The sequence below is a fragment of the Ambystoma mexicanum genome, chromosome 13, assembly GCF_040938575.1.
Source record: "Ambystoma mexicanum isolate Mex_15411 chromosome 13, UKY_AmexF1_1, whole genome shotgun sequence".
Classification (NCBI taxonomy): domain Eukaryota; kingdom Metazoa; phylum Chordata; class Amphibia; order Caudata; family Ambystomatidae; genus Ambystoma; species Ambystoma mexicanum.
In genome coordinates, this window is record NC_090938.1 from 488759642 (window position 1) to 488784885 (window position 25244).

Genomic DNA, 25244 nt, shown 5'->3' on the forward strand with positions numbered 1-25244 from the left:
CCCACTAGAATATCTACTTTTATGCTCACCAACAGACAAAACAGGTGCATTTTCTAGCGTGATGTCTTGTGCCAACACCATATTCAGCCTTATTCCATCAGTTTATGTAAAAATGTTCTTATTCACAACAAAGGAAGTTGGTGCAATCAATTCAAATCTCAGACCATTTCTGGGACTAAGGGCTGCTATCAACTACTTTCAGATCCTCCCCTCAAAGGCAAGATGAAGAAAATGTTTAAGAAGTAAAATGATGCCCTGAAATGTCTGAGCGAGTCCGCCCATGGCTCAATCATTGGGTTCTGTAGTGACGATGAAGCCTTCTGCTAAATGCTCAGTGCCACCAAAAAGCAAGGGCGATAAAACAAATGCATTTTGTGATGATTGACACGTACGTGGAGTGAAAGCCATGACTTTTCATTTTCATTAAAAAAAAGATGCTCGTAATTCTATTTCTCAAAGGGAGGCTTGGTAATTAGGACCTCCTGTCATAAATGATCTGTGCCAAAAGTATAGGATACATGTGCCTTTGCTGTAACTGTTCGCCTGACATACAGCTCCAGCTCTTCATTGCACAGACCAGGTTCAAAGGTCAAATGCATTCTCCAGCATTGGATCTTTCATGGATTCACATGCTTAGAATATTCCCCGTCAGGCTGGGAACCCTCAGTATATTTATTAAGACGTTTTCCATAGGAAAAAATGTCGAGACTTCTGTGTCCTATCTATGTCGTTTTGGCTGCTTACGCATGACCCAATAGGACGTAGGGTATAAATAGCCCCACCCCCGCGGCTCCCTCAGATTTCAACCGTCTCCAAAGTAGCGGGAGCACCTAGTGTTTTTTTCTACTCTTTACAAGGTTGAATTCTACTCTTTACAAGTCTTTTTCGTTCACAATGTCTGGAAAGGCGTTGTTCCGCCCGTGTGCCACGTGCGGACTGAAGAAAGTCTATGAAGGAGATGGGCACATGGATTGCCTGTGTTGTCTACACCTGCATCACTCTGCGGACAGCTGTGAGATTTGTAAGGGTTTCTCACAGAAGACGCTGAAATATCGGAATAGGCGTCTGGTGACGTGGCTAAATGATGGGACCTGCCCTTCATCGGAGGTAGGATCTGCACACAGTCTGACATCGAGGCCTAAATCTTCGGTAGTCCATCGCCGATCGGTGTCTGCAGAGCCTCGGGCGAAGAAGCCACTTTCTACGGAGAAACGGCCCTCCGAGAAACATCCGGCAAAAGAATCCTCTTCGAAAGATGGACCGGATCTTCATCAAGGGAAGTCTTCATCTTTGAAAAAAGGGAAAGAACCTTAAAGACCTCCTCCTCAGAAGACCATCACAGGTCTTCCTCGAGTAGAGACTCGACGAAACATAAGTCTAGCTCAAAAAAGGCGGGATCGCCTAATGAGCCTGTGTCACAGCCTCCACCATCGTCGACAGGAGTTCCGTTGTTGACGGGCTCATTATCACCCGGGTAGGCAATACCTGAAGTGGCTTTGTCGACCCCGGCGGAGACGATTGGAAGGGCTCCAAGATTGACATCGTCGACGGTGGATCCTCCAGGGGCTTGGCAACTGGAGGTATACAATGCGGTTTTGCTAGATAACCTATTGCAGCAGGAAGCAGCTTTCTCAATATCGTCAATGGAGGAAGACCGTGAACAGACTGTTGGTCCAGCTGATCTGGGATTGCAAGGTATTGGCTCGTCGACGATTTCGGGAAGGTAAAGTGTCGCCGTTACATTGTCTTTGTTAAACCCTCAGTCAGTATTATCCTTGCAGGTGTTGACCACGCTGCAGTCTCTTTTGAGCCAATTGAACGCAAGGTTACCTCCTTTGGGTGCACCTACGAAGATACCGGCGATGCCTGCCGACGACGAACCAGGTCCCGCTCCGCGGTTAACGACTGCGATGCCAACCTCCCGTCCAGTTAACAAGGAGCCTCCACGCTCACACCCTGAAGAAGCGGAATTGCAAGATTCAGAGTCAGAACAAGGGCCTAGAGACTCTTTTTTTCAGATTTTTCATCGTCCCCATTGAGAGATCCTACATGGGAATCGGAGGCAGAAATGGAAGCGCCTAGCAGCCCGGCTCAGCCGTCGCTGCCAGATCACATCAGCTCCTTTCACGCGATGATGGGCAAAGCCTGTATTAAATTTGGTCTGACCCCGGAGGAAGAAAAGAAGGAATGCTTCTTATTCGACCATATGGGGAAGAGGAGGAAGTCAGTCTTCTCGGTTCCTGTTCTGGACCACGTCTGGCAGGAAGGCTTGCGAACCATGCGCCATCCATTTTCGGAACCGGCAATCAAAGGCAGGTTGGAAAAGAAATTAAAGGCCCTGGATTCTACACCTAAATGTTTGACCGCGCAGCCCTCCCCGCAGTCGGTAGTGTCGGCGGCAGCTGCTAGAAAAGCCAGATCGCAGAATAAGTGTTTAACACCTCTGGACAATGAAGCTAGAAGGCAGGATGCCTTTGGTAAGACGGTCTTGTCAGTAGGAGCGACGACGGTTAAGGCAGCTAACTCGCTGGCTATCATGGCAAGATACGACCGTGAGATGTGGCATCATTTGGCCCCTGTCCTGGAACACCACCTGGAGGAGCACAGACAATTAGCCATGTTGCTGGTCCGTGAGGGTGAAGAGGCATCAAACCACTCGATCAACATCGCCGTGGACTTGGCGGAATCCGGGTTCAAGCAAATAAACAACGGAGTGGTTTTGAGAAGGCAAGCCTGGCTGAAATGTACAAACATTAGACCGGAGGTCCAGTGTAAGGTGCTCGATATGCCATGTGAGGGTGAGCAGTTGTTCGGGGAGAAGGTGGATGAGGCCCTAAAAGGTGTGAAAGAAGATACGGACACGGCAAGGTCACTAGGAGCCCTACAGAGTGGTAGAGCATTTCGGTCCTTTCGCCTCTTCCAAGGAGCATCAGGGAATTCCCGATTTACCGCATCCAGGGACCGGAGTTTCAACAAGCTGTCATACTCCTCCCAAGGTTATAGGCTTACCTTCCAAGCAACACGAAGAGGCCAAGACTACCAGGCTTCGAGGAGAAGAGGAGGATATTTGTCCACCAAAGGCAAGCAGTCAAAGTCCCAACAATGACAAGCTTCAGGACGTCCTGGGAGGCAGAGTGTCCCGTCGACGAGTGGGAAAGAATAACATCAGACCGTTGGGTGTGGGAAACGGTAAAACTAGGCCACTCTCTGCAGTTCAAGAAGACGCCATCACCCATTCCACCTGTGTATTCGGCGCAACCCCATCTTCACATATTACAACAAGAAGTGGTGCTTATGCTGCAAAAAGGGGCTATAGAATTTGTTCCGGTGGCCGAGAGAGGTCTGGGAGTTTACTCCCGTTACTTCGTGGTCAAAAAACCCAACGGCCTGTGGCGACCCATTCTGGATCTTCGAGCGCTCAACAAGACTGCAAAGCCTGAAGTTCAGAATGCTTATGCTTCAGGAGGTCATCCAATCCATACAGCCGGAAGATTTTCTGGCGTTGTTAGACCAACAAGACACATATTTCCACATACCCATGCGTCGACGACACAAAGTTTCTAAGGATCGTAGTCGGTCAGAGTCATTACCAATTCAAAGTACTTCCTTTCGGACTAAAGTCGTCTCCCAGGACTTTTACAAAGTGCTTGGCTCCAGTGGCAGGTTGGCTAAGAAGAAAAGGTCATCATGTTTACCCTTACCTGGACGATTGGCTGGTAAGGGGCTCGTCGCCGAGAATGACACAAGCAAGCCTAGAGGCCACCATGCAACTTCTACAGCGGTTAGGCTTTGCAATCAACTTCGAGAAATCCTCCTTAGCTCCCTCAAGAAGCTTGATATTTCTGGGCGTGGAATTCCAAACTCAATCGGGGCTAGTGAAGCCGTCCTTGGAGAGAGTTCAAAAACTCAAACAAAAAGCAAAGGACTGGAAAGTGGGCACCAGTGTCAGTCAGGAAATGCATGTCACGACTAGGGGCCATGGTGTTGTGTATCCCATTGGTGAACAACTGTCGCCTCTTCATGAGACCAATACAGGAATTTTTGGCAGACCGATGGTCCCAAAGTCGAGGCTTATGGTCCGATAAGTTGAGCATCAGCAGCAAGCTTCTACGAGCACTTCAGTTGTGGCAGCTCTCGGACAGTCTGACGAGGGGGGATGCCTCTGCAGGAACCAGACTTTCAATCGATGGTGGCAACGGATACATTGCTAAAAGGATGGGGAGCCCATCTGGGATCCCTGCAGGTTCAAGGTCAATGGTCCCCAGCTGAGTCGACCCTTCACATCAACGTGCTGGAGTTAAGAGCGGTACGTTGGGCTCTGAAATCATTTTTACCACACATGCGGCGATCAGTCGTAAGAATATTAACGGACAATACAACAACAATGTTCTACCTCAGGAAGCAAGGGGGCACTCCTACCAAGACGCTCTCGAGCGAAGCTCAGGAAATATGGCGTTGGGCCCTCGAACAAGATATAAGCATAATGGCTTACCATCTTCCAGGAGTGAACAATGTACAAGCAGACTCTCTCAGCAGGGAGATGAATCAACTGCACGAGTCGGAGTTAAACGATCAACAGCTGGCAAACATCTTCAAGAAGTGTGGTCATCCTTCCCTGGATCTTTTCGCAACCCGAGAGAACAAGAAGTGCAGACGTTACACAAGCAGATGACCACAACCCGGCTCGCTGGGGGAGGCATTCTCCTTCCCGTGGCCAGGCAAGTTTGCGTATGCGTTCCCTCAGTTTCCACTCATCCGACGGACCCTCCAGTAGGTTCACAAATACCCATGTCGGGTAATTGTGGTGGCTCTTTACTGGGCGAGACAGTCGTGGTTTTCGGTCCTGCTCCAGCTGTCGATAACAGAACCTGTGAGGTTCCAGAAGATTCCGAACCTTCTATCCCAAGACAAGGGAGCAGTGTGGCATCACGACACGGACGCCCTCAGCCTGACCGCTTGGCTCCTGACTTCTGAGTTTGGGGGCCCTGAACATTTCCTCGGAGTGTCGACGAATTTTACAGGCAGCGCAAGCTCCATCCACGAACTCTTCATATGCATGTAAGTGAAAAAGATTCTGTGTGTGGTGCAGGGATCAACCGGGTGTGGACCCCTTAAACATTGCGTCAGAGCAGGTTCTTTCATATTTGCTACGCTTAGTGGAAAGAGGGTTATCTTTCTCCTCCATAAAGGTTCATTTGGCAGCCATTTCAAGATTTACTCGTAAAAGACATGCAACTCCGCTGTTCAGCGATCAACTGGTTAAGCATTTCCCGAGAGGCTTATTTCGGACATTTCCACCAGCCAAAAAGTTGCCTCCTAACTGGAGTCTCAATCTGGTACTGTCAGCACTAATGAACGCTCCTTTTGAGCCTATGTCGTCATCGTTGAAGTTTTTGTCATGGAAAATGGCTTTTTTAGTGGCTATTACTTCAGCAAGAAGACGTTCGGAACTGGAGGCATTGGTCATTGACCCTCCCCCCCATACTTCAGGTTTTTCAAAGACAAAGTGGTATTGGCAACCAACCCTCATTTCATACCAGAAGTTCTAACTACATTCCACAAGCATTCTTCAATTGTTCTGTCAACATTCTTCGCAACAGCCTCTTCTTTCGCAGAAAAAGCTCTCCACACGTTGGATGTCAAAAGAGCTCTGAAGGTTTACCTCAGTCGTACTCGAGAGATTAGGCATATGAGACAACTGTTTGTGGTTTATGGACCTTTGGTGAAGGGAAAACCGATCTCCAAGCAACGACTGGCCCGCTGGGTGTCGTCGACTATTGCCTTCTGCCACTCTAAAGCAGGGAAGCCTCTGGAAAGACGCCCGAAGGCTCATTCAACAAGATCCACCTCGTCATCGGCGGCATTGTGGTCCGTAATCCCGCTGGTGGACATCTGTCAAGTGGCATCCTGGTCGGTGCCGCATACATTTACTCGGCATTATTGCCTAGTGCAACAGCATGCAGCGGATATGCAGATGGGACGAGCAGTCCTGCGACACCTGTTTAAGTAAGGTAAGCCCCACAGAGGGGTGTATTCTCTTGTTGATATACCATGATTGGGATTATTGTCAATGTACCATGATGGGGGTTTTCGTATGCCTAACTGCACATGCGGCTCTGATAATATTGGTTTTCATTGCACACCTCCAAGTTAGGGGTACTGCTATATAATCTATTCTAAGCATGTGAATCCATGAAAGATCCAATGCTGGAGAAGGGAGTAGTTTCTTACCTGTAACTCCATTTCTCCAGCGTTGGTATCTTTCATGGATTCACATGCGCCCGCCGGCCTCCCCTGAATGCAAACTTTATATGCCCCTACTGCTTTGGGGGTTAAAATCTGAGGAAGCCGTAGGGGCGGGGCTATTTATACCCTACGTCCTATTGGGTCATGCGTAAGCAGCCAAAACGACGTAGATGGGACACAGAAGTCTCGACATTTTGTCCTATGGAAAACGTCTTAATAAATATACCGAGGGTTCCCAGCTTGACGGGGAATATTCTAAGCATGTGAATCCATAAAAGATACAAACGCTGGAGAAATGGAGTTACAGGTAAGAAACTACTCCCTTCCTGACAGCTTCTACGACACAAAGTCCCTGCAGGCAGAGGTGGCATATTAACTGTCTGCACCTCTGATCTGAATTCAAATGATTTTGGAATCTAGACAGTCTGGTGGTATGTCTATCTGTAAACACAAGCCATGCCTTGTTTGGCATGGTGACTTCTAGAATTGTACAATTTTTATAAAGCCAAAGCAATTTATCCAGTGTCTGCTCTGTGAGCAGGACCGAGATATTACAGTACTGATGTATCTCAGTGACTATGCTGACCATCTCCACAGCTGCTTTCATGTGGAACGATAATGAGAATGCTTTCCCTTTGCTTTTGATTCTCCCATAGTCTGGGTAACACCCCCCGGCCCCCGTCCCTAGGGCAAAGAAGCTTCCCTGCAGAGGCCTCTCTGGCAACGGTGCTTCAGAGGCAGCACTGACATAACAAAGCCAGCCTCACAACAGGTTACTGATCACTGGAGTCCATATGAAGCCAGCTGGCATGGGAAGGGGGTGGGGTTAGAGTAGCTAGAGAGAGAAGGTAGCCCTGAAGAAGGGTTGAACCATTTTGCTTTCTGTCAGTTTTCTCCTCCTTTTCCTGTCCCTTCTATTTCCTGCATGCAAGGTATTCTGGGTGGGATGCCTTAAGGCACTTGTTAGAGCGACGGGGATTGGACCCTTCGGACCAGTTCTCTGTGGCATTTGGCCTTAAAAAGGAGAGGGGCACCGCCTCATTCTCTGACTCATGTCTAGGCTTCCCCAAGGACAAGAATAATTAATCTGGTCCTCTGTTGGGGATGCAGTCTAGCCCAAGGTCCTCTGCCATGGAGATGAAGACGGAACCAATCAAGGCAGAGGAGTTCTCTGTCCCCTAAACATCCCTAGGGAACAGTGGGGAAGTCTATTGCTGGACAGAGACCTCTTTCTGCTGGCTAAACTGGAGCAAGTATCATGCTAACAAGAGGTGAAAGATCCCCTGTAGTTGTCAACCATGCTCCCTGGAATGGGAATGCAACTGAAGGACTTATCTTGTTCTGGAGCCCCTGTATTGGGCCTCCCAGCAACTGCAGAACCAAAGAGGTGCAACTTAGCTCTCCCTACATCTCCACATCGCCTTGATGCCAGTTTGGGCACCCTCCAAGCTGCTGCATGGGAACCCCAGAGTCATTCTTGACCTTGACTCTCAACAGCCTTCACATTCGAGTTCTCTTGACACCAGTGCCAAAGCTCTGCCATTTCCCCATCTCAGACCTGCCAAATCTTCTGATGTCCCAAGCTTAACACCACTGCCTGGTAAACGGCTCCCTCAAGCTCCAAATTGATGCTGCTGTAATGGTCTGACATTGTATTGAGTCGCCGTGCCTGCTTGCTGCCGAAGGCAAGTCTCTACTTTTCCGTTCCCAAGGTCAGTGAGTCTTCCAGCACCACAGACACAATATTCCCTGCCATTCCCAGTTTCTTTGACCGCTAAGGCGATGCTGCTACCAAACGCACCATATCGTTGGGGTCTGTCGCTGCCACTCCATGTCTCTACCTTGGCCTGTCGCTGAAAGTGCCCAGATTCCTTTTTTATGCTGAAATGTTTGACTCAATGCTGTTGAAACCCAAAGACAAGAAATAAGGCACCATGAAGAGGCCCTGTCCCACATGTCACTTTTTGGGACCATAGCGACTTTAAGCTGCACTTCTTTGCCTTTTTCTTCTAAGACACTCTTAAACATTGATGAAATGAAATGATATTTTATTTACATCGCGCTCGTACACAAGCGTTTCAATAAAGTGCTGATTACCTCTGCTCATCTGCCCAGAGTGCCGTTCTACAGCAGTCTTCATTTTCAATGTTTTCTTTACAAGGGTGTTTTTTTCTAGTGTTTTTTTATTTAGTTGATTGCATTCTTATTGTTTAAGTAAGCCTTATATTTATAGAACCTTGATTGGACATTTATTTTTTGTAGGGGAATCTTTGTACTTTATTTGTTTGGTTTGCTACTGTTCTAGGCTCACATCCCTCGGCATGCAATATTACATAAGGTGATGAAAGTATGCCTTTTGGGCTGTGCTTGTTTCACCTTTAAGTAGTAGTGCTGTGTTGAGTAGGCAGATTGGACCCTAATCATACCTGTACTGCTGCAGAGCAGGAGTAATTTTGTCACACATTTGGAAAAAAGGTGTTTGCTACAGGGGCCACCATAATAAAGGCCGCAAATCTCTTAGCAATCATTTCCAGGTACGATTTTGAAATGTTACATCCTATGGCCCCACTTTTGGAATGCTGTTTGTAAGAAAAAGGCCAAGAGGTGTGAGCCATACTGAAGGAAGGAGATGCATTAATTCATGCCATCAACATTTCAGTAGACTTTGTGGATACTGAATTCAAATTGCAAACCAGACAGTGTTACATAAACAAGGATGGCTGTGGTGTACAAACGTCCGTTCAGAAGTATAAGCCAAAGTGCTGGGTATGACTGTGGACGGAGAAGAGTTGCACTTGTTTGTGTAGAAGGTAGATGAGCTGCCTAAATCCATGAAAGGGGATACCGACACAGCAGGGCCACTAGTCGGATTGCAATAACTAAAAATACTGCCCTTTTCATGGGTCAACAGGTTGGTCCATGTCTACTGGGAAAGGTAGTTTGCCATATCACTACCATAATTGGCAATATGAGAGGGAATATTAAGGATATCGTAAAAGAAAAGATTACTGAGACAGGGAGGTGCAGGATGACTTCCCAACCCAGAGGTCAGTCAAAGCAATAGCAAAAACAAGGTCTGAGAAAAGTGAGTTCAACCTCAGGTTGGGAAGAATAGTTATACGACGAACCTATAACACAGTAAAACCTATAATATCTGAGGCATGGGAAAGGCCTATGTGAAGACTAGTAAGAACTGGAAGAGCTGCAGAAAAGACTGTTTTTTTAAGACAACCCAACTGTAAGTAAACTTGGAGTAATATGGGAGCATCTTAGCTTTGTAGTTTGGAATAGGGTTGTACTTTGACAGAAATGTTTATGAACACTTTTGTAGGCCATACTCGGACAAATATTATATTGTAGCTTGAGATTCGCCTTGCAGCTAATGAATATGGCCAAGTGTGGTATTTCATACATGTAAGGAAATTGCTTTAGTCACTAAATCAATTTTAAACATGACATTGGGTTATTGACTCGACCTCGTAAACATGACTGCCAATTATTGACTCATATTTGTGAGGGATGACACAGCCTAAAGAAGATCCCTATTAATTTCCAAAGGGGTTAAAACATGCATGTAGACTGTCAGGTCACACATCTACCCATTAGTGGTTCATAGGGTTGGGAGGTGCTTTTTTAGAGGAAATTGATTTGTATAGGCTATTTCATTCCTTCTTGTTAAATAGTGATTTGGTAGAGGGAACGTTGTTAATTGAGGGTTTTTTTCAGAAAGTATTAGTTGGTGAAAAGAATCTAACTAATCTTGCTCATGATCGGGGTCTTTCCAAAGCCAATAAGGATGAGGGGCAACAGAACTGTAGTTGATCAGGAGCCTGGGCTGATGAGAGGACAGTCAACATTCTAAACTGTCTATCATACCAGAAGGTCCCGTTTGGCTTAGGCTCCTGTTCTGGGGAATACCTCTTTGGTCCCAGTTCTCAAATCCTCTGATAATTGCTAGCCCCACTGACCCGTCTCCAAGGTTAAGTCTGCAAACGGTTTATTACTCCAGTTACATCCCAACACCCTCAAGCAAGGGAAACGGAATGTAGATAAAATAATGAACACCATCTCCAGATTCGCCTCAATTCTCTTACTCTGCTTCCAAACTTTGTATCTGTTAAACCATACCCCACACTGATTAATAATTATTCTCCTGCTCCCTGCTATCATCAAACCTTACCCCACCCCTTACAAATGAAACATGAAGCATTTGGTTGCCTCTGCTTAGAGCTGAGAAGCAGTGACTGTTGCTTTTCTTTTTATGCGTTTCATATTTGGTTCTGTGCTTTGTTTGGCTCTACTTTTAACAAATGGAGGTTTCTGTTGTTTACCCTCTTAATAATCTATACTAATGAATATGTACGTATATTTACAATCTTTTGTTTTTTGGTAAGTTCCAAAAAGTCTCGTTTTCTTTTCACTTTGTTTACTCAGCATTCCTAGAGTTAGGCTCCTTCATGTATCAGGAAATCCCCACAACATGACCGAGTCAGTAACCCATTGTCATTCAGGCTGCTGGTCCTAGATCTCGGCATCAAGGGCCGTTGACAATGTTGCTGAAAGTTCGACAGTGCTTCACAGAAGGGAGTTCTGACCAGTTAACTATTAGATTCTTCTCTGCCATCTCGGAAAGTGATGCAACCTGTTTATTGAATTGAGATTCAGTTGAGGAAAAGTCCTTCTCCTGAAACTATTCCAATTACTTACTCCTTGTCTATCTTACTCCCCAATTCCACACAGGTTAATAAACACAATTCTTCATAATAATGCATTGACACCCCCTTCCAAGGGCTGGTTCACTCGGGCCTATAACCAGGACACCAGGACGTTACCCCAGTAGTGTAACACTATTAGCACCCCGGGTTACCAAAGCATTAACCCGGGATGTTTAAAAAAGAAAACAATGTATTTTCATTCATGCAATGGGATGCCACGCGCGTCCCCTGGAATGAATTAAAATACTTTTCAAAGATGCCTGCCATGATTATAGAAGGCAGGGCTCCGGACGGAGCCCCTCTTCTATGACTATGGGGGGTCGGAGAAGCAGAGAAGCTGTGGCGGGCTGTGCCGCTGCAACAATCGGGAAAGTGGGACAGGGGATGGGGGCTGGGAGTTAAATTTAAAAAACTATTTTAAAAAAAAGTAAGGGTGGGTGGAAGATGGCAGCCTGTGGCGTGGGATGCAGCCTGTGGGTCCCACGGAACGCAGGCGGAAATTAGCAGTTTCAGCCCGTGTTTCATGGAACCAGATTGGTTGCTCCCCCCACCCCGGCTGCTAATTCTGTTTAAACCCAGCAAAAGCGCGTAGGTGCAAAACAACCTCCCACTTTGTGACCGACTAAGGCCCTCTTAAATCCCTCTGTGCCTCCATTAATTCTTTTAGGCATAGACACCCGACACGTGGGGCCTTAAGCTAGTGTAGTTGGGCCCACTGCAGTGACGTTAACATCAGTAAATACCCACACAACACTGCTTAGTAGGCTGTTACACATTTTGGGTGGTCCTTGTCTACTTAGGCCCTACCCTGACTACGCCTCTGCCTGGCCCTATTACATGTTTCTTGTTCAACAATTGAGCCTGTGAGTGGTCAGCTGTTACATTAGAGACTGTGTGGGACCTAAGAAGGCACCATGATGGGGCGCAGCGGTTCAAACAAGAAACTGTTTCATATTTTGTAACGGTTCATACCAGTAAATACATTTTTATTAGGATCAGCCCTGTGCAGCAAAGGATAAAGACTGCTTACCGCATTTAAAACGAAGGCCGCTTTACCATGTTACATTTCCCTTCTTCAAGATGTGGCAATGCTGCAAGAATTTTACAAACAAGTCTGAGTTGTCATTTGACGTTGACAGGGGTCGCACCTTCGACCCCGGAGGTCTCCCGTGCTTCCCCTAAATTTATTGAAGCGCCATGTGGCTTTCTTTCTGGAGTGGTTGGCTTTCTTGTTCAGGCTTCTAAAAAAAAAATAAAAAAAAATTAAAATAATAAACACGGTTCCGCAATTGTTTTACTTTGACCAGTGACCGTAAATAAGAGAGAATAGGAACAGCAAATAATTTGTCTTTCTGGAATTATATACAATAATTGCTAGACTCATTAAAGATTTATTTCAGGCATACCTCAGGGGGTGAGTCACTGATTTAATCTGTTCTTAAACACCTCAAATTCACAATGCAGACAAAAACTTTGAAAAAGCATTAAGAGTAGAATAAGCATCCATTTCGGACTAAGTATTTTGCTTTTTCGCAAGTTGCTGTTATAGCAGGGTTTTTTTCTGTCATCTCTGTTATGATCATCACAAGACATTCCATCTCGTGTTGTGAGAAACCTGAAAGTCTCTCACCCACTAGTCCCTGGGATTTGCCATCCAGGTGGCCAGGACACAGCCATCGCTATTGGATCCAGTTCCTGGGGGTGGCCAAGTGCGGGAGGATCACCTAGATGAGGGGGTCTTTGGGGAGTGGAGGTGGGACAACGAAGGGTGAGGCGCAGTTCATTGTGAGCGGCGACAGACTAACACCAGAGGCGTATACCTGACATGTCCTAATACAAGGGTCAGGCAGAGTCAGGCAATTACTGATAAGTACACACACCTGAATTCCATCACACTTCCCCACACGGATAAAAGGCGGAGCCCAAAAACACTCTGAGCAAGGCCAAATGCACGAGGAAGCAGGTTTTCCAGGATGGCATTTTAGACCGAGGAGAAAGGCGGCGAGACCAGAGAGAACGATGATGAGGGGCTTACCCTTGCCCTTTTCAAGAAAGGATCGCGACTTTTAAGAAGCCTCAAGGAAAAGAAACAGAAGACCAGGAATTACAGCTGACGAATGGTGTAGCATGTGCCAAAGGTATATGGGCCCCTCCCGCATTGATGGCGAAGGCGGGGAGAAGCGATTGCCACCGTGGCACTATCCTTGACTCCGACAGCAAAGCAACACCGACGAGTTCAGCACAGCTGGTGAGTCGGGAGAAACTGATAGCAGACTGGACTGTGTTATGCTCCAGGTCGCTTGCTGCAACATTGTATGAACAAAGAACGTGTGTGCGATTGAACTTTATGAAACCAAAATAGGTAGCAGATACAGAGTAGTCTGGCACCATGTGGGTGCTCACTTGAAGGTCTCTGTTTGGTTACCCCCTGAGCGTATAAATATTGAACAGTGAAATCGAGGTGGTCCTGCAGTGGGTTAAGTTGAATCCTGTGCATATTCGAAAGTCTTTGATTGCCTGCGAAATGGAATTGGTCCAAGCCTGGAAGAGGGGGGATCTGGGATGAATAGTAACACTCACCCAAGAAGATATTGATATGGCAAATGTGAACCCGACGGAGGGATGCCTCTGAATTAAATTTGGTCTGAAGGAGGATAATTGTGAAAGAAGAATGTGAGCCCGGCTGATCGGGATCCCAGGCGAAGAGTAAATCACAGACTTGAGTTTTTGGAAAGGAACTTTTCTTTGTTGTTCCTGGTACATCAGGCCCTCTGAAGCAAGAGACTTTGAACGAAAGAGACCTGGGCACACAAGGCCCTGATGTTTGTAAAAGGAACTGTGACCTTGTGCTGAAGAAGACCAATAATGTGCTGTGCTGAGGCGTTGCTGGGGGGAGGCTAAGGGGGCTATAGCCCCGGACCTTTTGGTTGTAGCCCCGATAGAAGCTCGGGGACTACAACCAAAAGGCTATAGCTAGGCCCGAATCCTGCCAGTCCCAACATTAGCTTAGCCCCTGATCTTTTCCAGACCTAGCAACACCCCTGTGATGTGCGCGAGTGACCCGCCTTGTCCTGTGCTAAAAACGTGGAGAAGGGAGACCAACAGCCTCAAACATCCTGACTTATCATTTTGTGAACACTTCTTTCTTTCTGGGAACGTGTATTATTCCACACTATTTTGGGGCATTCCAGTAAGGATTGGCAATCGTTTTGTTTTTTTAGTATAGGCCCTTTTTATTTGACTAGATTCCACTAGGACTGTATTATTATTATTTGATGGTCATAGCTTGCTCCCATCTTAGATTTAGATGGGCGTTTTTCACACGCCTGATTTCAATAAACGCCCTTGAACTGTGATCACTTGTGTCTGTCTTACTTTGATACCATGCCTTCCTTACAGTGTCCTCAGTCACTTGACAAAGTCCTTGTGCCTAAAAGCTTGTGGCCCTTGATTTAATTGTGCCAGAATTAATGCTTTGTGTCGATCTTTCCTATCTACCTGGCATGCTGTTCAGGATGTTATTTGCATGTATGAGGTAAAAGATGCCCCGAGTATGGGATGCTGTGTGAGTGCGCTGCTTTGCCTGTGCTACTCTAAATTCTTTAATACACCGTTATGAACCCTCCCCGTGGTATGTATTTTGCCAACCTCTGAAGAGTGAAAAGTAGATCCACGTGACTTGACATGTGGCCAAATTTGCACCAGACCTGCAGATGAACTGGCCTGCTCCTGAATCTCAGACACCAGTTTAATGGTATCCACTACAGAGTGTAATTTGCTTTCTGATTTTGAGAACATTCAGACATATAATTGCTCAGTTTACTATAACTGATAAGATAGCTCAGTGGGTTGAGTGCTCGCTGCCGCAATGTGTGTGTGATCTGCAGGTTCGAATACCGGCAAGGGCAACTCAGCCTTTCATCCTTCTGAGGGTGATAAATGGGTACCGACACAGGTTGGGTGATTTGTATGTTTGTGTTCTGTATAAAGCGCTTAAGCGTAAGTGCTATATAATAACACATCAATATCATTTGGCCTTCGATGTCTGCGTGCATTCAACAAAATTTTGTAATATGGGCCTATACACACACTGATATTAACGATACATATGGTGATCCATTCTTGTAAGAAATGTATATCACATTACAGTGATATTGGAACCATATTTTTTGTAGTGTACTTAAGAACAATGCTATATGATGCCACGTCCTGTTTTGTCAAGGGTGAAAGGCTGTGTTCCATCACTTCCCATGATATCACTTTGGGGTGGGTTCAAATTACATTACTTCCTGTGATGTCATCAGAGGTTAAGGGTCATGTGATGTCACTTCTGCGGCCCCTGGCATTTTGGTGAAATGACGTCCCTGAAACAAGTTCTACTGCACATTAGAAATACACTATACGCGTGAGGAGCTATGTCTTCACAGAGCACCTGTATTCACCCACGAGCTATCGAGGCACTTCTTCGGAACAGAGGGAGTGAGCGAATGATCACTTCTCCGACTCACGTGGCTGATTGATTAAAGCGCATGATCTAGAATGGAAAAGACTAGCAATGGACTTTATGAATCAATCTCAGTTATTAAGAACCTGTTTAGTTACACTTACCTTACAACATGTTCCACTACTGGAACTTGTCATTTGCAGTTCAAGATTAAAATGCAGAACAGCAGAATATTCTGATCATTAGTAGGGAAATGACAGAAGGTAACAGTGTTGATGTTTAATTAGGGACTTTTAGGTAGTTTCTTTAGAGTTTAAAGCTCATAAATAGTCCGTTTTTTTCACAACAGTTTTTACTTAACATCTAATTATTTAAAAAACTAGCTGTACCTCCCGGCGTTGCCTGGGTCTGGAGCGGACATGCACATGGGGTCCGCTATAGCCTTGTGTATGTTTTATTTTGTCATACCTTCCATTTATTGAAAAGTCACAGAATCGGTAATCTCCCGAAATCGCCTATACAAAGAATATATATATTATATATATATATAATTAGTGAGTTTTCTAATTAAAGAAAAAGAAACACAGTCAAGTATTTGAAGGCATAATTTCCTTTTTAATGATTGGAAGAAGTAACAATTTTCTTACCTCATTTTTGTTCTCTTGCCCTGCATATCTGACCACTAGAGAAGAGTGAGGATCGGTTTATTTTGCCCACTTCCCCTTTCCTGTGGGCTGTTTTGGGTTCAGCTGTGAGATGGATCAGCTGTATGCGAGACTCCCAAGTGGGTGTATGGAGTTCAGGGGCTTCTGTGGAGACAGGACAGGACCTTACATTTATGCAGTTTTGATGTTGTGTCTTTTCTGACGGTTTTTGCATCCGTTTTAGTCTAATACGGCAATGTTCATGTATTTGAACTGATGTAATCTACGTGATAGAATTTGCTTTGTCTTTTCTGTGCACATAGCAGTTTTTTGTTTAGGTGCTGCACACCACTTTTTCTGTCGCATCTTTTTCCCCATCACTATGTAATTAAACATATATTTAATGTGTTTTTCATAAACTGAACGAATTAAGTTACAATAACAGTACAATTCAGTGTAAGTGAATTTGTCGGCACACAATCTCTTTTGGATTGCGTTGCCATGTCTGTTCCTCTAGAGCTGTAAAGAAATGAACTGACTCGCCCGCTGCTATTGAGAACCAAGCATCTGATGTTTTGGCTGCTTCCACACAACAAAGGGTCATACATCTTGAAACAGGGAATTGTGAGATGGAGTCTCAATGATCCCTTTCTGCCACAAGAAAACTAAGAGATCTCTGCTCTGGGCTCCAGAGTCTGGGCGCATTCTATGACAAACGTAGCCACGATCAAAGAAATGATGGTGGGAGACCCTCTGCAAGACATCTGCCAGTTGGCAACGTGCCAACCATTTCAGAAAGCACTACAGCACTACTGGCTGGGCATGTTTGCGATGAAAGAGGTTGAACAAGCAGTGCTGCAACACCTGTTTACATTTAGGTCTCCCCGAATTCCCTTCTGCCTTGCTTTGTGCAATCTCAATATTTAATCTATGTATACTGCTTAAACATGTATTGAAATCCTGCTTTCAATAGATGAAGGATCCAACACTGGAGAAGAAAACTTACTTTCCCCTCCATACTGTTCTTCAGCATTTGTATTTTTCTTAGTCGCATGTGACTGGCTCACCTACCCAAGTGTGAGGCATACATTACATGTGCACATAACACTCCATAGCGTTGGTATTGGAGCATGACCTTCATGGGCGGAGCTTGGAGCTTCTTTCCCTCATTTGCTGACGAGTTAATAATAATAATTCTTTAATGTGATATAGATTGAAAATAAATTCAAACTTTACACATAATGCAAATTACATACATTGATATCAAATCAAACAAAACAAATCAACAACAAATGTATTATACCAAAATGAAAAGGAAAACAGGAATTAATTAAATATATTTAAATAAGCAAATAAAAAAATTAGATCATGTTAAAATGCATATATATTGCTATCTTTTCCCAAAGTACTATACGTTCTTAGCGGCACAAAGTAATAAAGAAACATCTTTAAAAAAGGCTATTTATGTCAGAGTCAAAATCAAATTTGGCGATAGACCTACTCCCAGTCAAAGTGAGATGTCTTATTCTTGCCACTACCGTTCTCAGATACTTAAATCAGGGAACCCAAACTTACTTCAATCTGTTGCCAGACATTATACAGTGCAATAAACAAGTGCATATTGCAGGTGTTAGTGCAATAAAGCCAAAATGATGTTTCACAGATAGTTAGAGGATTGTGTGCAAATTCATCAAGATGTAATAATATTGTGGGATTTAATATCTGACATTCAGTTAAGAGATGTTGGCTGTCTCCAGATATTCTGGAGATTTACACAGGCGACAGACTCGCTCTTTGGCCGGGATATTTTTCCTAGCTCCCAAATTGCTCAACGTGGGCAGTTGTTCCAGTCTAAACAAGATTATAAAACGTCTCAGCCTTATAGTGGGGCAGAGATACAGATATTCTTGGGGTTTCATAAAGGTATATAATCTGTATTTTACAAATTGGTAGGTCTTTGAAGTGCTCAAATGTGAGAAATTCTCTAGCCAATCCCACAGGTCCACCGTTTTCCCAAGTGCATTTGAAACTTCCTTGGTGAAACTTACCCCTCTATGCGTCCAGCCTATGTCTACGAGGAATTTTGTCATGGCTTTTAGTAGGGTGAAGTGGTACGTTTTTTGGTCACTTCCTGGTGAATCACGGACAATAAGGGATTGGTGGGACAGCTAGTCATCCTAAGGTAGAACCCTGCCCTCCTTTTGAGTACCAAGGCTTTCAGTGATGGGAGGCCCAGTTCAAGTCTAATCAAGTCACCCGCCTACCCAAGTGTGAGGCATACATTACTTGTGCACATAACACTCCATAGCGTTGGTATTGGAGCATGACCTTCATGGGCGGAGCTTGGAGCTTCTTTACCTCATTTGCTCACGAGTTAAGTAAACCATGAGGTGGTTGATGGACTGCAGATGAAACTGCAGTTTTAAAAAATAAATATTCCTGCTAATGCTGAAATTGCAAATTCCCAGCCTGATGACTGGGAATAGTCAAAGCATGCGAGTAGTATATATACTACTCATGTGAATCTATGAAAGATTTCCGTGCTGGAGACCTATAGTTACAGGTAAGTAACTTTGCTGATGTTCTACAACTGTATCTTTGTTTCAAGATTATGTTATTGCTCTTGAAGACTGTAAAACAGCAATTTGCTCTCATTACTGTAATAAAACAGGCAGAAATCTTTCAGCGAGATGTAAGGTTCATTGAAAAGTTTTACTTTCAAGACTGCAGTGTATGTCTAACTTCTAGGTTTTTTAATTTTTTTTTATAGTTATTTCGTTTTTTCTGATTGCTAAAAACGCCCATAAATGGGTTCACTCAAACATGTAGAACAATTGGCTACCGGATTACCGACCTGGTTTTACTAGCTTGAGTCCTTTTCCGACTCCTTAAAGAAGGGTCTATATAAATGGTGTTTTACAGACATAAGGGACCTGGAGGAAACATCTGATGTAATAAAGCCATCTAGAGTTATCTAATAATCAAAACCTCCAGACCCTGTGAACGTGATTTTCTGTGGGGGAATGATCTATGGGTGCTCTTAGTCTGCTTCTGTCCAAATAAAAGTATCCTTGGCATCTTTGGAAAGTGAGAAGGAAATTATGTTGACAGTACTTGCTCTGATGATAACAGTATACTTGAATCCCCTCCACTCAATGTCCATTATATGCATAATTGAGGTCTACGTTGTTAACACTGAACGGATTTACCTATTCTCTGCCCTCTTCATATATCTTCTTTTATCAGACGACTCTATGGTCTGCATTGCTGTATAATCCCACCTCTCTCACACCATCAGTATTAGAAGGCACTCTTTAAAGATATGAATTCTTACATTTTATATTGTACTATTTAATGACATTTTGATGTATTGATTATTTAACTGTATTACATTTTTGAATACTATGCTGTGACAGTCGTGTGTAAACTCAAATAAAGATTCATTCATTTACCTGTCATAGTCACATTAGGGAGTTGTATTGCCCTACGTCTGTGTTAATGACACCGGGTTATTCGGTTTCACATTCGTCTCGCTGGCATGATTCCGACTAACGTCACTCCCTATTTTAATGAAGTGGACATAATGTTGGATGCGTCATGGTGCATGGAAAACAAGGTTCTGTCTCCTCGAGCTTAACGATGACACTGTTAAAACTAACCATCTCTGCTCATTCTATGCGGGCCTCCTACCCCATCAGTCTTGTCTTGCACTGTACATCAGTTTGTATTTCTTGAAAAGCACCTGTGTTTCCTTATTTTTTTCGATTTGAAATCTGCATGTGATGTTATACATTTTTTTGAGACTTGTACTTAAGGTATATAAAAGCAGTTTGTCCCGAACTGTATCCTCTGACGCCTATTTGTCCCATCCCGTTCTCTGTATGGCAGGGGCAGATCTGGACGCGGTGAAAACATGTGAACTGTGTAGGCAGTCGCTGGAGTGTGACTTTGGCGACTTCAATTTGGAGGACTTTTACAACACTCGCCAGCAATCTGAGGTTAGATATTTTACAATAAACTGTTTTTAATATGTGTCTGATAACTGACCTACCATGTGATACCCAGACTAAATTGGGGAACACAATGCCTGCCTGTCTTAACCAATTGTACACCTATCATTCTTGGGCATAGAAACTGCTGTCACACTATTTTAATAGGGAGTTTCACAACATGCCATGCTCATTCACATACTGGTATCCATATCAACTGGCCCATAAATGACTATTGTGTATGTTCCTCTTTTAAACATGCATAGCACAATTCGTATGTGTACTGATCTGTCAGACAGAACTACGATTGTGTTTTTTTACAGGTACAGTGGTACACAAGGGAATACAGCCTTTTCTCTAATATAAAGATTTAACTAAAAGCATGGTTTGAGTTGGCAACCAGTGAAAATGCAAAACAATCAGAAAATATTTGAGGCTGTTTTTCACTAAGTCTGCTGCAGATGTCCAAGATACAAGTGAGTAATCTGCTTCATTCGAGTTTCGTCATTATTTTAAATTCACAAAATGATACATTACTCAAAACTTTTAAGACCCTATCAATTCCACAACAAATCATGCAGACCATGTTGCTTGGTTGTCTTAAAGAAGATAGAATATACAATTCCACACATTTATTAGCTTTTTCCTATTGGGTAGCCACAACATAACGGCATACAAATTGGGCCCGTAAAAATATACTAGTCAAGCCAGTTTAAGTATTATGGTGCTATGAAATGCCAATAAATGTATTCAATGCTCGAGCTTCTTATCTGCGCTTTGCACAAAAGTGCGTGATCACAGATTAACTAACATGGTGAGTCATCAGGGGCGCACATGTCAATTTCTTAATAAGAGAGCATGTCACCACGTGTAACCAATGCATATGGAAATGACAAGTCTTTAGCTTAGCAGTTAGGAGAAACAGAAGTGTCTCAGGACTTTTTTTGATCCTATCTTTTAACAGAAAATGTCTTATGTACTCTTTGTGATCAGTATATAAGAGAATGTGCTCACTATCATCTGCCTTTTGTAATGATTCACTAGGTGTCGTCACTTCTCCCCAAGGGAGAACCCTTTTCGATGAGGCTAGGAAGGTACGGCTGCTACCCAATAGTCCCCTTAGGGGTGGTTTAATGCAGAAGGATCTCATGGGGAGGGAATCCCCTTCTGGGTATAAAGACGACCACCTTGAGTACAATCTGTTGTAGAACATTGCACACCCACATTCCTTACCCCCCTCCATTTCAAACCACTATATATTGAAAGTAACACTACGCATTTCTCTAGTGCCTGTGCTACAGCAAAGACAGAAAATACTAGGACGAAGAAGAGCCCAGAAAACATGACGAATACTGACTGTGCTACTATTGAGACAATGTAGCTCATAGGAGGCATGAGGAATACAAAGGAGCCATTTACAAAAGGTGTTGCTGTTACACTGGGGCGGAGTAAGCCCCATATAATGGAAAGAGAAGAAGGGCTCAGCATCTGCGTCTTCCATCTCCGTTGGAGAACCCGGGAGTTTCTAAGTTTGCACTCAACCCGAAGAGATGGACCGGCAGAGGGCACGGACGAGTGGCTGAGGGCATCTGTGATGGGTGCTGCGTCGGAAGGACAGAGTCCAGCGGGAAGCAGGCACGAGGCAGTGGCACGACCTACAGGAGGAGGTGAACCGCATGGTGCTGAGACTGCAAGAAGCCACAACACGCAGAGCCTCTGCAGGAAGCGGGAAGGAGACCAATCCCAGTCCCCAGAGCGACTGGTGCCATGCAAGCAAGTCCCAGAAGGTACCGGGAAGCACAGGCGGGCCGGTAGGGACATAGGGGAGTAGAGAGGTCTCTGCTTCTTGCCGGTGCAAGCATAAGGCCTATCAGAGGACCATCAAGGGTCAGGGACCATTTCTGCAATCCATCTAATTGGTGTTTTCTCCTTTTGCGCTTTCTTAAACCCTTACAAGAGTGCCCCTGTATATGCTGCATAGTCTAAAATCCAAGCCCTGCAGTAGTTGCAGAGCCATAAGAACCTCTGCATCTCTTCCACTGTGTTCGGTTTGGCAGTGCCACGTACTGTTGCTGCTCTGTCTGGAATTATCCTCTTACCGTCTTTGGAAATGAGCTGGCCCAAGTACAGGACCTCTGCCAAACAGTACTGGAGTTTTTTCTTGTCTACCTTGTACCCTTTTTGTGTTAGTAGTTGGAGTAGAGTCATGGAGTACCTTCGACAACTCTGCTCGCTGTCGCTGCAGACCAGTAGGTCATCTACGTACTTAATGATCATGCTAGGGACCTGAATGTTGCCACGGTCTTCGTGCAATATCCTATTGAAGATACTTGGGCTTTCACAGTAACCCTGGGCTAAACGATGGTGCTCATATCACTTCCCTCCCAGGCTAAATGTTGTAAGGTACTGTGATTCTCGATCGAGAGGCACTGAGGAAAAAGCCGTTTTAGGATACTGCACAGGATGGAGGCGGGGTTAGGAACAAGAGTAAATTCTTTCTGTACAATATCATTAAAGAGGCGAAGATCCTGGATCATCCTTCAACTCTCCCCTGTAGCCTTTTTGATTGGATAGATAGCGGTGTTTCATGGGGATGTCGAGGGGCCAATTATTCCCTGATGCAAGAGGGCCCCAAGTGTTTCCTGTATCCCTTCCTCTGCTTCCCTGGACAGGGGTTATTGCTTCACTTTTGGTAGTACAGCTCCTGGCTTGAGCGTTATTTTTACAGGGGTCACTTCTTTTAGCATTCCCACATTGTGTGGGTTAGCGGACCACAGGGGGGTGGGACCTGTTGCATATCTGTTTCACAAAAAGATGGGGGCTCACTGACAATAGCAATGAGAGGGCTCGGCACTTTCCTGTACTGCACCATGATGTCACAAGGAATGCGGATCTCTAACATGATCTCCCGATCATTGTTATCATCCTCAAACAGCTCTTCATCGGTCAATTATCGCAATAGTATATTGAGGTCAATGCATAGCACTGTGCGCCACTCATACCCATAGATGTCAGTGCCTAGTACAACAATTCTTTTTGCAGACACTTGCATCCCTTCCGAATCTAGAGACAGAATGATGCCAACTACCACTTTGGTGTTGTTACGGGACGGAAGACATATTCTGCGGATACTCTCCATTCTTTCCTCGTAAGCTGAGGTACTGCTCTTGCTAACACTCAAATTCCATATATAAACATGTCTGGGTTCACTGGTATCCTTCGCACCATTATTTCATTTGCTACTGCGTGGATCACCAACATTGCTCTGAGGAAGCACATGCCGGGGGTGGAGCAAACGACCCCTCTCTCGGTGAAGGATATGGTCATGTTTAATTTACTGAGCATCCCTCCCCAGTAGGTTGACGGGTGAGCTTTCGTAGTAGAGAAGGGGTACTCGCACTACCTTTCACCTTTTCTTGACATCTACAGTTTCTGTGTATGGAACAGTTACCACAGCCCCACAGAATCCCTGCGTGTCGATCCCGATAACAGGAAGTCACCTTCGCAAATGCATGACTTTTCCGCCCCCGAGTCCAGCATGAAGATGAACTGCTTGTTTCCTATCACTGCCCCCACCAGTGGTTCCTCTTCTGGATGCACGTTTGTTGATGATACTGGACACGCAAGTGCTCTCTGCGGGCTGTCCTAGTCGGGATAGGTGTTACCTGCGGGGGCTGGCTGAGGTAGGTGGAAGTGGCCTGTGGTGATTCATAGAGTAGGAGGGTGTTTCAAGGCTAAACATTACAAGCTTCCCAAGCAAAGATGGTGGAGTGAAGGGAGAATCTGATCAGTTGGGAAGACAATGATCAGGGTACTAGGCTGATGAGCAGGGTTCTATAACTGCCTTTCATCCAGGGAAACTCAGACAGGTTGTGTGTTTTTAAAGTTCCTTAATTTAGGCCTTATCCAGAGTCCAGAAACTTCAACTAAGAAGTAAGAAGACTTTCCCTTGAAGACCTCGAGTGGGAGCGTTTCATTTAAAATCTCTAAAGTCAGAAGAAAGCATCAAAGCTAAGTAACTGTTCATTTAGTAATGTAAGGTATTCATTCTGAAGACGAACTGTGAAGAGTGTTTTTACTAGCAACTGCACAGTAGAATTTAGGACTGTTTAGTGCAAGTTTCATTTAGTTGAAAAGGAAGAATAACCAAAAGCGTTCGTAGTGCCAAAGCTTTTCTGTATTCTATAAGGAAAACTGAGTCAGTTGTGCAGTGTAAGACTCAGCAGCTGTATTTGGCTCTGTGTAAATACAATAGAGGAAGTCAACGTTCGCCTCAGCAAACAAAGAACAATTGAATTAACTTGTAAATGTGCAGCCTTTGTTTTGAATGTACATAGTCGGGATATAAGCGTGCAGCATACTGTGAACAATGCGAGCGCGGGTCCTTATCTGTAAATATTGTGTCGGTTACAGAGGCGCGCAGTGAATCGCAAGCGGTTGAGCTGGGTGCGAGCTCCATTTCAAAAGTGAGTCGTGGCATGAGCACGTGGAAAGAGAAAGTCTGTCGCAAGCGCAAGTCAGCTGTAGTTCAGCGCGGGAAGGCGGCGCAAACAAAGTAAATGTATAATTCATATATGATATGATATGGCATTTGTAACGCGCCTATACACAAGTGTTTCAAGGCGCGACGAGGCAGGGAGGGGGGAACAGGGGGAGGACAGACAACGATCCTACTAGGCCAGGTGTCATTCAGACCGCGCATGTAGCGCGGGTACGGAGATTTGTTTTAGCGCGTTTCCATTTCTGGATATACAGTGCGGGGAGGAAAGGTATGCGCGTGTCACCAAGTCAAAGCGCAGATTATTAATAAGCGTGTTAAATCTGTGCAAATACCTTCTGAGGGCTCATAGTATCTCAGAGGCGGCGGCAAGGAGGCTAAACTTCTGAAGTTCACTTGAAGTTGGGATAGCACCAAACATAAGTTCATATGTAACTAACGTGCACAAGGGATTAATATAAATAGGAGGCTTACTGATCTTCAGGAAGGCACAGAAAGAAGTATAAATTGAAGTGGAAAGAGGACTACTGTCCTTCTAGGAAGCACAGGAAGAAGAGTACTTGTTTGCTCCACAATTTCTAGTTAAACGCATTTGCTAAATAGCATTTTTACAAAGAGGAGAAAAGAGATTAACCTATGATAGTCAGAACAAGTAAAGCAGAGGACAACATTTCCAGTTACTAGTGCAACTTAAGAGACAACAAACTC

General features: G+C 44.7%; 1 protein-coding gene across 11 annotated transcripts in view; it reads left to right on the forward strand.

Annotated features, from left to right (window-relative positions):
• MARCHF10 (membrane associated ring-CH-type finger 10) overlaps positions 1-25244 on the forward strand; it is a 1025913-nt gene that overhangs the window by 653464 nt on the left and 347205 nt on the right. For all 11 annotated transcript variants that reach the window (XM_069634147.1, XM_069634148.1, XM_069634140.1 and 8 more), the window contains one exon: positions 19938-20047. In XM_069634147.1, coding sequence (XP_069490248.1) covers positions 19938-20047 — 110 coding nt within the window. The remainder of the gene's footprint in view (positions 1-19937; positions 20048-25244) is intronic.